Source organism: Thalassophryne amazonica, chromosome 15 (genome assembly GCF_902500255.1).
Source record: "Thalassophryne amazonica chromosome 15, fThaAma1.1, whole genome shotgun sequence".
NCBI classification, from domain to species: Eukaryota; Metazoa; Chordata; class Actinopteri; order Batrachoidiformes; family Batrachoididae; genus Thalassophryne; species Thalassophryne amazonica.
In genome coordinates this window covers 48,167,583-48,184,770 of record NC_047117.1, presented here as the reverse complement: position 1 = coordinate 48,184,770, position 17,188 = coordinate 48,167,583, and the positions used below count along the sequence as shown (strand labels likewise).

The following is a 17,188-nucleotide window of genomic DNA, read 5'->3' as shown; positions in this document are numbered from 1 at the left end:
ACACTGTTTGATTGTTAAATAATTCATTTGCATATTATTGCATGAAGTAAGTATATTATCACCTAACAGCCAGCAAGAATTCTGTCTCTCATAGAGCTGTTAGTTTTTCTTTAAGAAGCTCTCCTATTTTGCACTCTTTACCTGTATTAATTGCACCTGTTTGAACTTGTTACCTCTATAAAAGACACCTGTTCAGACACTCAATCAATCACACTCCAACCTATCCACCATGGCCAAGACCAAAGAGCTGTCTAAAGACACCATGAACAAAACTGTAGACCTGCACAAGGCTGGGATGGACTACAGGACAACAGCAAGCAACTTGGTGAGAAGACAACAACTGTTGCTGCAATTCTTAGAAAATGGAAGAAACACATGATGACTGTCAGTCTTCCCCAGTTTTGGGCTCCACGTAAGATCTCACTTCGTGGGGTCAGGATGATTCTGAGAAAGTCCAGAACAACACAGGAGGACCTGATCAAGGACCTGAAGAGAGCTGGGACCACAGTCACAAAGATTACATTATTAACACATGACGCCATCATGGTTTAAAATCCTGCAGGGCCGCAAGGTCCCCCTGCTCACGCCAGCACATGTCTAGGCCCGTTTGAAGTTCACCAGTGACCATCTGGATGATCCAGAGGAGGCATGGGAGAAGGTCATGTCATCGGATGAGACCAAAATAGAGCATTCTGGTATCAACCCTACTCGCTGTGTTTGGAGGATGAGAACAACCCCAAGAACACCATGGTGGAAACATCATTTTTTGGGAGTGCTTTTCTGCAAAGGGGACAGGACGACTGCACCATATTGAAGGGAGGATGGATGTGGTCATGTATCGAAAGATTTTGGCAAACAACCTCCTTCCCTTGGTAAGAGCACTGAAGATGGGTTGTGGCTGGGTTTTCCAGTATGACAATGGCCCAAAACACACAGCCAGGGCAACTAAGGAGGGGCTCCGTAAGAAGCATTTCAAGGTCCTGGAGTGGCTTAGCCAGTCTCCACACCTGAACTCAATAGAAAATCTTTGGAGGGAGCTGAAACTCCAAACCTGAAAGATCTGGAGAAGATCTGTATGGAGGAGTGGACCAAAATCCCTGCTACAGTGTGCAAACTTGGTCAACAACTACAGGAACCACCTGAGTTCTGTAACTGCAAACAAAGGTTTCTGTACAAAATATTAAGGTCTGTTTTTTTAGTGGATGAAATACTTATTTCATGCAATAAAATGCAAATGAATATAAAAATTTTTTTTTTAAAAATCATACAGTGTGATTTTGTTTTTTTTGTTTTTTTTTAGATTTTGTCTGTCACAGTTGAAGTGTACCTACGACAAAAATTACAGCCCTCTCCATTTTTTGTAGGTGCGAAAACTTGCAAAATTGACAGTGGATCAAATACTTAATGCCCCACTATATACATCAGATTGATTTTACTGTGATTGCATTGTACTCTGTACAAGTGCAGTATCTTGCAAAACACAAGTATCGGCTCAAGACTCTGTCGGCAGATACTCCATATTAAATGATTCTGGTTGGTTGGCAAAAAATATATCATTTAATAAATAATTAAACTGATCAGGGCATCCCTACCAACAGCCATATTCCTCACAAAAATAGGTGAGAAAACTGACTGTACTGTGTCATGCAGGTCTGCTTACCTTCCAGAGTTATGCAGTCCATGGTGAAAGCTCTGGCTAGCTGGGTGGAAACCTCCATACTGCGACAAATCAGGGTCTTCCCAAAAACGTGCTTGAAGGCCTTGTCAAAGTTGGGGCTGTAACGCAGCTTACTGATCATGGGGATAGCATCCTTACAGAGCAAACACATAATGACGTTATAACAGGTGCAAAAAAAACAAACAAAAAAAACACTTTCTGCACTAGTAACTGAAACAAAGATCTGTGATTAACCCCGCAAAATTGTACACTCTTAAATCTGTGATATAAAATGCCCTTTTGTTATTTCAAGTTAACACCAACATCATGGACACGAAGTGCTTACATTAGTCTCTGGGTAGGCAGTGTCCCTGACATCCAGTTTACTGAGGGGCAGGAAAGTGACTTCTCCAGGCAGGTTCATTTTATTGAACTCCATCAGTATTTTGGTACTTACTTCATCAGTCTCCACAATATGATAGAACAGTCTGTGAAACAAGTTAAATTAACAAAGAGGAAAAAGAAAATTATGAATGAATGGATGAGTCTTCCACATTGTCCCTTTAAATGAAAGAAGTATTACTTTATATCACTCAACAGTAACAACTGCCTGAAATTGCAGGTAACTGCATGTTCCTGCTCACAAACGTGACACGAATATAGTGTTTTTTGACAAAACTCATTTGCTCCCACTGGCTCTATCGTGGGGATACAGCACCAAACAAGCTGTGTATGAGGAACAAAAAGAACTGGCAGCACAAACATCCTTATCTGAACATCCTGTACTGAAAAGGCCACCAGGTCTGTCTATGCATGTAATTGACAAATAAAATGTATTTATTTATAAAAAATAAAATAACATAGCCCAATCATCACTCCGTGAATACGTCAAACCAGAATTATTCTTCACACAGTGTGGGACCATCGTGTGAAGTTTCATTAAAATCTGCCAAACCATTTTTACAAGGCTCTTCCCCATTTTTTTTTTGTTTGGTGGTGGTATATATCTATCCTCACGCAAAATTTCACACACTGATCTGAATAGAAGTGGCATTAATGCATATTGTTTTAAAATCATAATTAAGGGTTTCCTCACCTGGTACCAGCAGTAACCTCCACACATGTGTAAAAGGCTGGCTCACACTCAAAGTTATTCATGACAATGCCATGGTAACCATTGATGACATGCTGATTGATGCCTTTCCGACGGAAGTGCTCCAGCACTTTGTTGATGCTGTCAATGCCGTTTAGAATGGCCTGGAGGTTCAAAGCAGAAACAACAGGAATATTAAAGCAGGAACATTCAACTATATTGATCACTAAAACAAACCATATAAACCCCACACAAAACCTTCTTAACTCAGCATAGGCTGGCGCCCAGTTTCCAGAGTCCTGCAGTCTGAAAATACCATGTTTCCAAAGCTGCTAAAATTTCCCATCATGACCGTGCACCTACAGGAACACACACCACTGCTCTTTGCCAAATTCAGTGCAACATTACTTTTAAATTAATTTCAGCAAGAATTAGGTTCACAGTTGCACTACATTAACTACATTAGTGAACCAGACTGTTCTACAACCCCAATTCCAATAAAATTGGGACGCTGTGCAAAATCTAAATAAAAACAGAAGACAATGTTTTGCAAATCCTCTTCAACCAATATTCAATTGAATACACCACAAAGACAAGGTATTTAATATTCAAACTGATAAACTTTATTGTTTTTGTGAAAATATTTGCTCATTTTGAAATGGATGCCTGCAACATGTTTCAAAAAAGCTGGGACAGTGGTATGTTTACCACTGTTACATCACCTTTCTTTCTAATAACACTCAAGCATTTGGGAACTGAGGACACTAATTGTTGAAGCTTTGTAGGTAGAATTCTTTCCCATTATTGCTTGATGTAAGATTTCAGTTGTTCAACAGTCCGGGGTCTCCATTGTCGTATTTCGCACCACACATTTTCAATGGCAACAGGTCTGAACTGCAGGCAGGCCAGTCTAGTACCTGCACTATTTTACTACGAAGCCACGGTGTTGTAATATGTGCAGAATGTGGCTTGACATTGTCTTGCTGAAATAAGCAGGGACGTCCCTGAGAAAGACGTTGCTTGGATGGCAGCATGTGTTGTTCCAAAAGTTGGATGTACCGTTCAGCATTGATGGCGCCATCACAGATGTGTAAGTTGCCCATGCCATGGGCACTAACACACCCCCATACCATCACAGATGCTGGCTTTTGAACTTTGCGCTGGTAACAATCTGGATGGTTTTTTCCTCTTTTGTCTGGAGGACATGACGTCCATGATTTCCAAAAACAATCTGAAATGCGGACTCATCAGACCACAGCAGACGTTTCCACTTTGCGCCTGTCCATTTCAAATGAGCTCGGGCCCAGAGAAGGTGGTGGTGTTTCTGGATGTTGTTGATGTATGGCTTTCGCTTTGCATGGTAGAGTTTTAACTTGCACTTGTAGATGTAGTGCTGAACTGTGTTAACTGACAATGGCCAAGCTGCCTGTCCAGCTGATGGTGCAGTTCTACACGGCCATCATCGAGTCCATCCTCTGCTCCTCCATTACGGTGTGGTACGCCGGGGCCACAGCCATGGACAGATACAGACTGCAGCGCATTGTGGCCTCTGCTGAGAATGTGATCGACTGTAGCCTTCCATCTCTCCACGACCTACACGTCTCCAGGACTCTGGGCCGAGCAGGTCGGATCACAGCTGACCCTTGTCACCCTGCACACGGTCTGTTCAAACCACTCCCCTCGGTTAGGAGGCTACAGTCCATCCGGACCAGAACCTCCCGCCATAAGAACAGTTTCTTCCCCTCTGCCGTTAGACCCATGAACTCCTCATAACTCAGTCACCTTAAGCTTAACTCTGTCACTTTATCATTTTATCACGGGTCACTTTAGACAGTGTACTTTGGTTTTTAATTGCACTCCTCCCACTGCACTGTTTTTTCTGTTTCTCTGTTTTTCTGTTGCACACAGCCTTTCATATTTCATATTTCTTTTTTTTTTTATCTTAGATTTTATCTTATTTTGACACATATGTTATATTTTATCTTAGCATTTTATCTCTTCTTAATGTTGCACCATTGTACCGAAGCAAATTCCTAGTCTGTGAATCCTATTCACTGGCAATGACAATAAACTTCTTCTGATTCTGATTTTCTGAAATGTTCCTGAGCCCACACAGTAAGATCCTTTACACAATGATGTTGGTTTTTAATGCAGTGCCGCCTGAGGGATGGAAGGTCACGGGCATTCAATGTTGGTTTTCGGCCTTGCTGCTTACGTGCAGAAAGTTCTGATTATGGGCTGTAGATGATGGAATCCCTAAATTCCTTGCAATTGAACATTGAGAAACACTGTTCTTAAACTGTTGGACTATTTTTTCACGCAGTTGTTCACAAAGTGGTGATCCTTGCCCCATCTTTGCTTGTGAACGGCTGAGCCTTTTGGGGATGCTCCTTTCATACCCAATCATGACACTCACCTGTTTCCAATTAACCTGTTCACCTGAAGAATGCTCAAAATAGGTATTCTCTGAGCATTCATCAACTTTCCCTGTCTTTTGTTGCCCCTGTCCCAGATTTTTTTGAAATGTGTTGCAGGCATTCATTTCAAAATGAGCAAATATTTGCACAAAAACAAAAAAGTCTATCAGTTTGAACATTAAATATTTTGTCTTTGTGGTGTATTCAGTTGAATATAGGTTGAAGAGGATTTGCAAATCACTGTATTCTGTTTTTATTTACATTTCACACAACATCACAACTTCATTGGAATTGGGGTTGTACAAACAAACGGGAACTGCTCATTCTTCTAACACAACAAAAATAAATTCAGTATGCAGTAAGCAATCTGGAGGCATTTGCAGTAAGTATTCAATGAGATGTCTCTAGGTGAAGTGGAACCGCTGTCGGATATAGAGCTGAACACATTTCTGTCATGATTTTTCGCTGGACTGAGAAAAGCAGGCGGCAGCCTGTACACGACGCACAGCCTCAGCTATGGACTACATCGTCAGGATTGTTTTTGATCTATCTGATTGTTTTTGCAAGTTGACTCAGAACAATTTTGGATTGGATCCGTATTTAAAATTTGTGTTTAGTAAGAATATTTCATGAGGTGAAAGACGTTCCATCTTTCACCTCATGAAATATTCTTACCATTGAACTCATAAACATTCATTAGTTGTATAATAAAGAAGAGAAAGGGGACTTACATTTTGGTGTGTGTCACTAGTCCCTTTGACGTTCCTAACACAAATTTTAAAAAGCAATCCAAGCCAAAATTGTTTTGCGTCAACTTGCAAAAATAGTCATAGTGAAAAACAATCCTGACGATGTAGTCCATAGCTGATGGCATGCAGTGACTTCTTTGTGTACTCGACTGCCGTCTGCCTTTCTCAATCCAGCTAACATTTGCAACAGAAATTTGTTGAGCTCTTCATCCAACAACAGCTCTACATTAGCTAGCTACGTCCAGCGAATACTGCAAATGCCCCCAGATAACTTACAACGTACTGGGTTTGTTTTTTTCTTGTGCTAGAAGAATAAGCTGCTAAGGGCTGTCTCCGCTAGTGCGTGCGCATACGTGGTGGTCAGAGTGTGCAATGGTACAAAATATATGGAAACAAATTTGCACGCTAAATGGTAAAAATATTGCAAGATAAATTAAGCACAATGGCAAATGGGATGAATGATCAATATCACGTGACATCCAAACCACCAATTAAACGACAAAGATTTATTCAGGCATTACATAAACAGTCTGATGTGATGGTGAAAAGTATGTAAATATTATACATACAGACACAGTATAGCAAATTCCTGTCTAGAGCAGGGGTATTCAACTCATTACAGAAAGGACAGAGAAGGTGCAGGTTTTCCTTGCAACCACCCACTCCACCAGGTGTTTTCACTGATTAACATCACTTTGAGCAGATGGAATCAGTTAATCAGGGAAATCTCCTGGTGGAGTGTGTACTTATAAAGAAAATCTGCACCCTCTCGGCCCTTTCTGGAACAAGCTGAATACCCCTGGTCAGATATTCTGGTAAATAAATGTTCCCACATTTATTGCAGCTTATGTGGCGAGGAGGTAAAAACAGACACATGAATGCCACCAGATATTTTGCAACCACTGTTCAACATGACAAAATGGTGAGCCAGCCTACATAAAGCCCACTGAAACAAAGACTGAGCCAGGATGGCCAATGATTATGTGCATGCACGCACACCTTTTATTGAAGAATCCACAAACAACATGCTTTTATCTCTGCAGAGCCAATTGAGAAGGGGTATCTGATTCATAGTTCTACTGATAAGTAACAAATGACAGATCTGAACAAGGCTGTGAGGAGTGAGTCATGTGTGAATTTAACTAATTTATGATAACAGTAGCGAGTCGAATGAATTTTATATACCTAGCCTGACAAATGCCTCTCTTCTCACATCAGTCTTCCAGTGGGAGAGGTCTCAGATCATTTACTCACCAGGGGTTGGATTTGCCCTAAACTTGCTGAGTTCCCTTCATTGTACTTCAGTGATGATGTGTAAGTGTACCTGTCACAAGTGTCTCCCTGAGCTGCATGCACAATCACCTCCAGGAACACAGACCTTGCCTGTGGCAGCTCGAAGTAGCTGTTGTTTCTTCTCCAAGTCCTCTCTTTTGGCTGCCAGTGCCTGCTGCTCAGCGTTCTCCTCACGCCACAGGTAGCTGGAGACACATAACCAGTGGCAGTTACACTCATGTCACTAGAATACACAAAACTGTAGCTACACTCACAAGGACCATTAAGTGACAAAGTATACTCAGCTGGGTGGACTGGGACAATGAAGATGGAAGTGTCTCGCAAAGGGACACAGACGGTAAATAAGACTAAGAGGCAAACCCAAGTCTATACATCTTATAAATAAAAGGCAGCTGTATGTATGTCTGTGAAAAACCTTCACATCGGAATATGCGGAATACATGGGTGACTGCAAAAGACAGTGTTTAATGCAAAGGAGTGAAGTGACTGAGGGATGTTTTGCAAAAATGACCTTAAAAATTGTGATTCTGTTGAACTGTTAGATGAATTACTAACCTTTTCCCATGGCATTAAAAGCCATTCAAATCTGTATTCTTTCACGGATTACACAAATATTAAAATATTAGATGATTGCATGTCACAATGCAAGCAAACTTTCCTCATTCAACAACAATGAAATATCAATTTCAGCACAATGGATTGTTGAAAATTTGCATATGATAATTTGTAGCAAATAAGAAAGAAGTCCAGCTTCCAACTTGCTCATGTTTTCAAAGCATTTTACCGCAAAACATAGCGTTTATATCTGTAAAAAAAAAAAAAAAAAAAAAAAAAAAAAAACCTTAATTTGGGGAGGTGATGGTGTAGCGGTTAAGGCGTTGGGCTTGAGACCAGAAGAGCCTCGGTTCAAGTCCTAGCCTGACTGGAAAATCACTAAGGGCCCTTGGGCAAGGTCTTTAATCCCCTATTGCTCCCGGTGTGCAGTGAGCACCTTGTATGGCAGCACCCACACATCAGGGTGAATGTGAGGCATTGTTTGTAAATCGCTTTGAGCATCTGATGCAGATGGAAAAGTGCTATATAAATGCAGTCCATTTATTTTGTACGATATCGGTGGCTCGTAATAATCAAGGCAAGCTTGGCACCACATTTGCCTTCTGTTGCTTGACAGACTTGAGGACTAAAAGTCAGACAGGCAAGACTAAGATGATTTTGACGTGCATAGCAGAGACTTCATCTCAACCTTTTGGAAAAATAGATCCTCAATGGATTTGTTTCTATGACAACAACGAAAAGCTTATATTGTACAACAAAGCACTCACCATCAACAGGAACATAGCATCTGTCCAATCTGGTAACCCAGATTAATTTTTGCCTCTATTGTGATAGATTTTGAGTAACAAATCAGCTGACTGTAGCCAAAAAATGGCAAAAATAAACCTCGCCTCCACTTAGAGTGGCAAATATTGCACCATCTGACTGGTTGCCTAACAAGTCACTACAGTGGTGTCACAATGTCTTACTGAAAAGTTGGGGATTTTTTACTTAAAGTGGCACGCTTGTGCTCCCTGGATTTACATGTGTCATAGAAACAGCCTGGAAGAATTTTTCCAAGAAGGAAATCTGTTTCAAAAAGGGAAAACGTTCACCGATGGGAAGACATGACATCACCCAATCGCCACTATGAGGTAATTCAAGGATGGCATACATGCATCTTCTACCTATGCATCTATGCATGTTCATAAAAAAAAGCATAAAATAAATCTTTCACATAGTCTGTTACAGTTCAACAACAGGGCGTCGTAACATTTATTTTATTGTGCGGAAGATGTGGGACACCTTCATGATGTACGGTAATTCCCGCAATTGCCACCAGGGGGCATTCATCATGTAAAAAAGCACAACCCCTGGCAATAATTATGGAATCACCTGCCTCCGAGGATGTTCATTCAGTTGTTTAATTTTGTAGAAAAAAAGCAGATCACAGACATAACACAAAACTAAAGTCATTTCAAATGGCAACTTTCTGGCTTTAAGAAACACTATAAGAAATCAGGAAAAATAATTGTGGCAGTCAGTAATGGTTACTTTTTTAGACCAAGCAGAGGGGAAAAAAAATATGGACTCACTCAATTCTGAGGAGTAAATTATGGAATCACCCTGTAAATTTTCATCCCCAAAACTAACACCTGCTCATCTGCTCATTCTGCTCATTAGTCTGCATCTAAAAAGGAGTGATCACACCTTGGACAACTGTTGCACCAAGTGGACTGACATGAATCATGGCTCCAACACGAGAGATGTCAATTGAAACAAAGGAGAGGATTATCAAACTCTTAAAAGAGGGTAAATCATCATGCAATGTTGCAAAAGATGTTGGTTGTTCACAGTCAGCTGTGTCTAAACTCTGGACCAAATACAAACAACATGGGAAGGTTGTTAAAGGCAAACATACTGGTAGACCAAGGAAGACATCAAAGTGTCAAGACAGAAAACTTAAAGCAATATGTCTCAAAAATCAAAAATGCACAACAAAACAAATTAGGAACGAATGGGAGTGAACTGGAGTCAATGTCTGTGACCGAACTGTAAGAAACCGCCTAAAGGAAATGGGATTTACATACAGAAAAGCTAAATGAAAACCATCATTAACACCTAAACAGAAAAAAAACAAGGATACAATGGACTAAGGAAAAGCAAGCGTGGACTGTGGATGACTGGATTAAAGTCATATTCAGTGATGAATCTCGAATCTGCATTGGGCAAGGTGATGATGCTGGAACTTTTATTTGGTGTCATTCCAATGAGATTTATAAAGATGACTGCCTGAAGAGAACATGTGAATTTCCACAGTCATTGATGATATGGGGCTGCATGTCAGGTAAAGGCACTGGGGAGATGGCTGTCATTACATCATCAATAAATGCACAAGTCTACGTTGATATTTTGGACACTTTTTTCTTATCCCATCAATTGAAAGGATGTTTGGGGATGATGAAATCATTTTTCAAGATGATAATGCATCTTGCCATAAGCAAAAACTGTGAAAACATTCCTTGCAAAAAGACACATAAGGTCAATGTCATGGCCTGCAAATAGTCCGGATCTTAATCCAATTGAAAATCTTTGGTGGAAGTTGAAGAAAATGGTCCATGACAAGGCTCCAACCTGCAAAGCTGATCTGGCAACAGCAATCAGAGAAAGTTGGAGCCAGATTGATGAAGTGTACTGTTTGTCACTCATTAAGTCCATGCCTCAGAGACTGCAAGCTGTTATAAAAGCCAGAGGTGGTGCAACAAAATACTAGTGATGTGTTGGAGCGTTCTTTTGTTTTTCATGATTCCATAATTTATTCCTCAGAATTGAGTGATTCCATATTTTTTTCCCTCTGCTTGGTCTAAAAAAGTAACCGTTACTGACTGCCACAATTTTTTTTCCTGATTTCTTATAGTGTTTCTTAAAGCCAGAAAGTTGCCATTTGAAATGACTTTACTTTTGTGTCATGTCTGTGATCTGCTTTTTTTCTACAAAATTAAACAAGTGAATGAACATCCTCCGAGGCCGGTGATTCCATAATTTTTGCCAGGGGTTGTATATTCACTATTTTAAAGTGGATATGACACCTAAAAAATTAGGTAAAACTGATATAAATATCAAAATATACACACAGTATAGTAAGTTGAAAGTGGTTTTAATCATTATCACTGAGAAATAAAGTTTGTACAGCTTCTCAAAAGTGTGTTTCTTGGAAAGCGCGCTGGCAGCGTTCCATCAGCGGTCACGTGATGCCGTGATGTCACAACGTGTAGAGTCCCCTCTTTGTCTTGTTAGATTGACAACAGGAACAGATAGGCTGAGAACTTTTCTGACTCCTCTTCAAGTGTGGATTATTTCTGTGAGGAAATCGAGACTGACTCGGATCCTGAGGATGTCACAGCAGTGATTAGACCCTACAGATTGCAGCCATATCTTTCGGACGAACATTCAAACCAGGAGCATTCTGGCAGCGAAAATAATGCAGACAGTGTTTATGGCGGAGCTGAAGCAGAGGCAAGAGACGTGCCAATTCCGATGGATTTTGAAAGGCTGCAGAATACGGAATGGTAAGGGAGGCTTTGATTTTTGTTGCTGCTGTTTATAACATTATAATTATAGCATTTTCGATTCTAGCGTCTGTTTACTGCCTTTGTTATTTTTCTGGAGCCGCGATAGTGTAGCTACTACTTGCGGACCACCATTATTACCTTCAGGTTTTTGCTGTTTTCGAGTGCCTGGCATTGCATTCATCCGTGTTTAGTTAAGTTATTTTCACAAAAGAATAGGAAATAAACGGCGAAGGTTTCGAAAAAGATCGCCGAAAACAACAGTGAACATGCCGCCGCCATGTTTACTACGTATTGCACTGATATTTTTACAAGTTCCTTGACCATTTCAAGATTATTGTGAACATATTATTTGGGGTTGACATTTTATGTGTTCCTGTGAGCAGTGAGAACATGGAGACGGTAGAGGAAAGTGTCTGCTGTCGGGAGCAAATGTGGGTGTGCGAGCGGCAGCCTGACATTTCGTGCATCACACAACACTGTGGCTTTCGATCAATCAGCCTGGACTTGAAAAGGCTAAAACCTTTCGCCCTTGTGTTTGTGCAATATGCTGCGACACACTGGTCAGGCATATCGACAAACAAGTCCCTGAGAGCTGTGTTTAATCAAAGTTTCTGCCGCTAAAAAAAGTGTAAACAACGGACGCCAGGGGCGCAAACTGATACGGTCTACACGCAGTGACGTATTTCAGGTTTGGTGCTCAGCGGGAAGCTGATCACAGGGCGTGCACATTTTTCAGTGGCGGGACGTTCAAATGTTGTATATAATGGGAGAACCACATCCATTTTCCCAAAACGCTTAGGATGACTGAATTATATAATCTTTGTTACATGTAATAAGACTATGTTGTCTTTAAGTGTCATACTTTAATATTTCCAGAATCCTCTGGCGATCCCTCCGCTTCCCAGAATGCATCGTGGTGCCAGCAGAGTTCCGACGTCTCACAGTGCACATAAACAATGGCTAGCAAGGATGTGCATGGTGTTGATCCAGCGAGTTCACGGGTGATTATGATGTTGACACGTTCTCCCAAGTTGAGAGGGTTATCTAGAGGAGATGGACGTATGCTGTATCCCGATGTCTTGTTGTCCATGCTTCACGAGGTTTGTTTAAATTGTGCCCTGAACCAGAATTCTGCTGAAACTGACCTCTCGCGTCATGGGCCATGAGATGACACAAGATTCACAACTGCGAAACAGCGAATGAGTGATGACTGTAAGAAAACTGTGCAATCAGTGTAGACAGCTTTACAATAAAATAAATGCCACTGAAGGCTTTGGCAAAGTTTCTGCATCAAATCATGTGACACTCAAATCTGATAGAAAGCAGAGTCACAGTGACACAGAAAGACTCAGACTGGTGTACTGGAATTATTACATAGGACAAAATGAGAATTGTTCAAAATGGAATGTAACTGTAAAAAAAAAATTATACTACATAATATGAAACAATGTATTTCATGTCATATGAGATATATTGCACAGCCCTACGTCAGTAAATGTAGATAAACTTTACAAAATGGCAGATTATACATTTTACTGTTTATAGTAGCCTTCTGGCTCTCTAGGGAGCTGGTCTCCACTGTCATTACAAATCGATTGCTGATGAGGAGCTCCATCTTACAGGATGTGTATTACACCATCCTTCTTCACATGCATCACCCCTTTGTGCCTTAAATTTTGAGCTGCCATTAACAGCTACCAAAAGCCAATTCAACACCTGGATTCAACTCAAAACCATTTTCCTGCCCAACATGCCATGAAATAACAAGGTAATAAGCCCCGCTGGCTACAAAAATAGTAACAAATAAAATGCTCACCTGTCCAATTAATTACACTCTCTGAAAGTAAAGGGGCAGCTCAAAAGGGAAAAAGACAAAACATTCTATCAGACCCACTAACTGCCCAAGGTCTGCTTACCATTCCAACACCACATTACAAATTATTCATTAAAACTGATTATTTTTACCAATACATTCAGAGACCACTAGGGTTACCTCACAGAACACTAGTGGTCCACTGACCACTCTGAAAATAGTTGCTCTACAGTCATAGCTGAATGGCTGATGTGGTACTTTTGTTAAACCCTTTGTACTAATGCTAAAAATAGACACTACATGTACATGGTGCATACAGGCAAAATTATAAAAAAATAAAAATAAAAAAAAAAAGGGCAATTTTGTGAGGACTTGTGTTAAAATACTTTTTTCCATTACACTGTCATGATTTAATTTGCCATAATCCTTTGAAATCATACTGTTTGGTAGTCTGCAGATGCCAGTTCCCTCTTATTTCCATTATGCGAAGTGTATTGCTTGTTTTGAGTTTCACACATATGCTAACAGTCATAACTTGCACAGGAGATCTGCCTATTGTTCATTAAAGCTGTCATTAGGACGCCTTTTCACCCAATAAACCCAAACAACAGATCACAGTGGGGAATATCAGACAACAAGGTTAGATTACCATATTCATCAAACACGTCACTCACAAATGGCAATGACCAGTTACATAATTCAAATTCAGTAAAGACATTGTAATGATTACCACTACAACAATGATTTTTGACTCTGCTACATTACAAATGCTCACCACAGAATTAATAAGTGCATTTTTTTTTTGTTTTAAGAAATTAATAGACCTTCATTATTTGTGCAGTCTTCATTAAGAGAAACACTCATTTTACAAATGACACCAAGTGGCACAAAGTATGTGCATCTGCTAGCACAGCAGCAGGCAGAAAATGAACTCAATTTTTAATGCTGCAGCTGCACTAGAACAGTTTCACAAAAGAAAAAGGAATGCACTTCCTGAATCTTAATATTTGTAAGTTAAAGGCAGCAAACGTCATAAAAAATTTAATTCAGATGACTCCATTGTATGTTTAATACTATTATGTCAGTGATCCGATGAGGTTTCTTTCAAACTGCACAATTTAACATCTTTGTTTAATTATGCGAGCCAAAACACAGACGATGAAAATGTTACAGAATATCATGCACGTTTTAAAATAGCCCCCCCAAAAAATAATGCTTTACAACTAGTGATGAAACGGATCATAGTTGATCCATATGGACCACCCAACTGCGGTTTACTTGCAAAGTTTACATAAGTGTGATTTTGTGTTAGGGTGGCAGGATGGCGTCAGAATTACAAATCGGCGCACATCCGAAAAGTGTCGGATTTCAGTTCCAAAATGTTCTGACAACCATCTGCGGAAGTCCACACAGTTGGTTAAAATCGGCCGGCGGCCCCAAGTGCGATGCCCATGTTCAAAACCCTCCAGGTGTCGTCGAGATGGGACACAAATCCAACGGCAGCCCATGTGCAATCTGACGACCATCTGACCGAAATTTACATATCCTGATGGTGGCAAACAAGGATCCAAAACAATTTGAGGGCATATTAGGGAACCTCGAGTAGGGATGGGTACCAAATTTGGTACTTTTTTTGGCACAGACTGAATTCCGTCAGTACTACCGGGTATCTGTTCACGTAAAATCAAACAGTACCATATTTCAGTACTTAAACGCACCATTATGCTTGAGAGAGTGGAAGAGTGGACAAGGGTTAAATAAATCTGTTCTTCAAAACTTCAAGACTTCAAACACAACACATAAAATATATACCGTATCAATTCCCAGGTACTGGGTATCGGTACCGTATCGATTCAGATGTTATTTTTATTGTGTTAGAAGAATGAGCAGTTCCTGCCATGTTTGTTTGTACAACCCCAATTCCATTGAAGATGGGACATTGAATAAAATGTAAATAAAACAGAATACGATTTGCAAACCTATATTCAATTGAATACACTACAAAGACAAGATACTTAATGTTCAAACTGATAAACTTTATTGTTTTTGTGCAAATATTTGCTCATTTTGAAATGAATGCATGCAGCACATTTCAAAAAGGCTGGGACAGGGGCAACAAAAGACAGGGAAAGTTGATGAATGCTCAAAGAACACCTATTTTGAACATTCTACAGGCGAACAGGTATTGGTATGTTTACCACTGTGTAATATAAACTTTCCTTTTAGCAACACTCAAACTTCATTGGAATTGGGGTTTTACCCATCCCTAACCTTGAGATGGATCTGGCACAGTAAATCCTGCTGGTATGACATGCACGTGCCACATATAATTAACGGACCCCCGAGTGCAAAGGAACTGTTGAAATGTATGTGGCACGCTTCATCATGATAATAATTCAGAATTATTATTCATAATTATTATTATAATTCATAATGATTATAATGTAGTGAATGTGAACAGTGGCTATCAAACCGAAAGCACCGTGCACGCGCTGCCGCAAATCTGAAAAGGCTGTTATATCCACAACAAACCTTACAGTACAGATATTTGTCCATTCCTTCCCATGGGCAACTTAAATAATGTGAGCTATTGTCTCCATCATATCTGTATATAACGCGAGCAGCTGTGCCTCTCCGTGGTGCGCAGTAACGCATCATTCAGTGTTTCACAGTTGTGAATCTCGCGCCGTCTGGCAGTCCGTAACTCATGCGAGAAGTCGGTTTCAGCAGAGTACCGGTGTCGGGAGCTCAGCACTCACAGTGTAAACACATCTCGTGAAGTATGGACAATAAGACAATATCAGGGCACAGCAGAAGTCCATCACAGGTGCTACACCTCCTCCAGATAAGCCTCTCAGCTTGGGAGAACATATAACATCATAATCACCTGTGAACTCGCTAAATTACCGCCATCCACATCCTCACTTTGTTATTGTTTACATGCACTGTGAGATAAAGGAACTCTGCTGGCACCGCGGTGCATTCTGGGAAGTGCGGCCACCAAGGGCATTATGGGAAACACTGAAACGCCGAATTGCACGCGCAAGGAACAGGAACATGATCAACTTCTAACTCGGTAGGAGATATGCCATGGAACGGTTGTGCCAGGCTGTGGTAGCATTAATAAACATGAATCTCACCTCCAACAGTGATTCAGGAGTGTTTCACAGCACGGACGAAACTGGCAGCCTGTGGTTAAAATCCTCTCCCTTCAGCTGCTCCCTTGTTTACTCTCAGGGTCGCCACAGCAAATCCAAGGTGGATCTGCATGTTGAATTGGCACAGGTTTTACGCCGGATGCCTTCCTGATGCAACTCCACTACACATGGTGAAATGTGGCAGTGGTGAGATTTGAACCGGGAACCTTCTGCACTGAAACCAAGCACACTAACCATTTCACCACCACCCATCAATCCTCTCACCCAAAATAAAAATTAATTCCCATGTGATAATCCAACCATCGCGGTGTCCAGAGTTGAGTTGTGCTGCTGAAGTGAGCAAAAAAGAAAAAAGAAACTGAAGTTCGCTGGTAATGCGCCATCTGACGCAGGGGACAGCATGGCCCAATGCAAGCAAACATTCAGCGAGGCTGTCCAGTGGCACTAAGGGGGTGCATGGCCCACGCACATATGCGCGCTGCGCACTCGCGTGCACGGCCGCATAGAGGCGCACTCGCATTCTCCCTAGTTTCTTCGTGATTGAACTTGTACGCAGCATACACAGCTTTTTGTCTTTTCTGCACTCTGCCGCAAGCAGGTGCTTTGATTTTTACACACCCACAAGCAGACGATTGCGGAAGACAAAGGGACTATACTTCTCACTCATGGTAATGACAACATGACATTTAACTATACTGACTAAACCAGTTTAACTACAAAACCACAAAAAATCAATAACACTAACAACATTGTTAAAGTAACGCAAACCACAACATTTAAAACCCCCAAACCACAAACTCCCATGGTGCACTGCAGCATAAGACCACTGTTGTTAGCCAATATTAGTGCTGGGTTGAAAAGATCGATTCAGCAATTTCAAATTGATTCTCATTTTCATTCCC

At 40.8% G+C, this 17,188-nt stretch overlaps 1 protein-coding gene across 1 annotated transcript in view; it reads right to left on the bottom strand.

The window, feature by feature from the left end:
- The window catches only part of smc3 (structural maintenance of chromosomes 3), a 118,006-nt gene that overhangs the window by 32,381 nt on the left and 68,437 nt on the right, over window positions 1–17,188 (bottom strand). The window contains exons 15-18 of the mRNA XM_034187548.1: window positions 7,295–7,394; window positions 2,754–2,914; window positions 2,004–2,145; window positions 1,661–1,811 (exon numbers count right to left, since the gene is read on the bottom strand). Of these exons, the coding sequence (XP_034043439.1) occupies window positions 1,661–1,811; window positions 2,004–2,145; window positions 2,754–2,914; window positions 7,295–7,394 (554 nt within the window). The remainder of the gene's footprint in view (window positions 1–1,660; window positions 1,812–2,003; window positions 2,146–2,753; window positions 2,915–7,294; window positions 7,395–17,188) is intronic.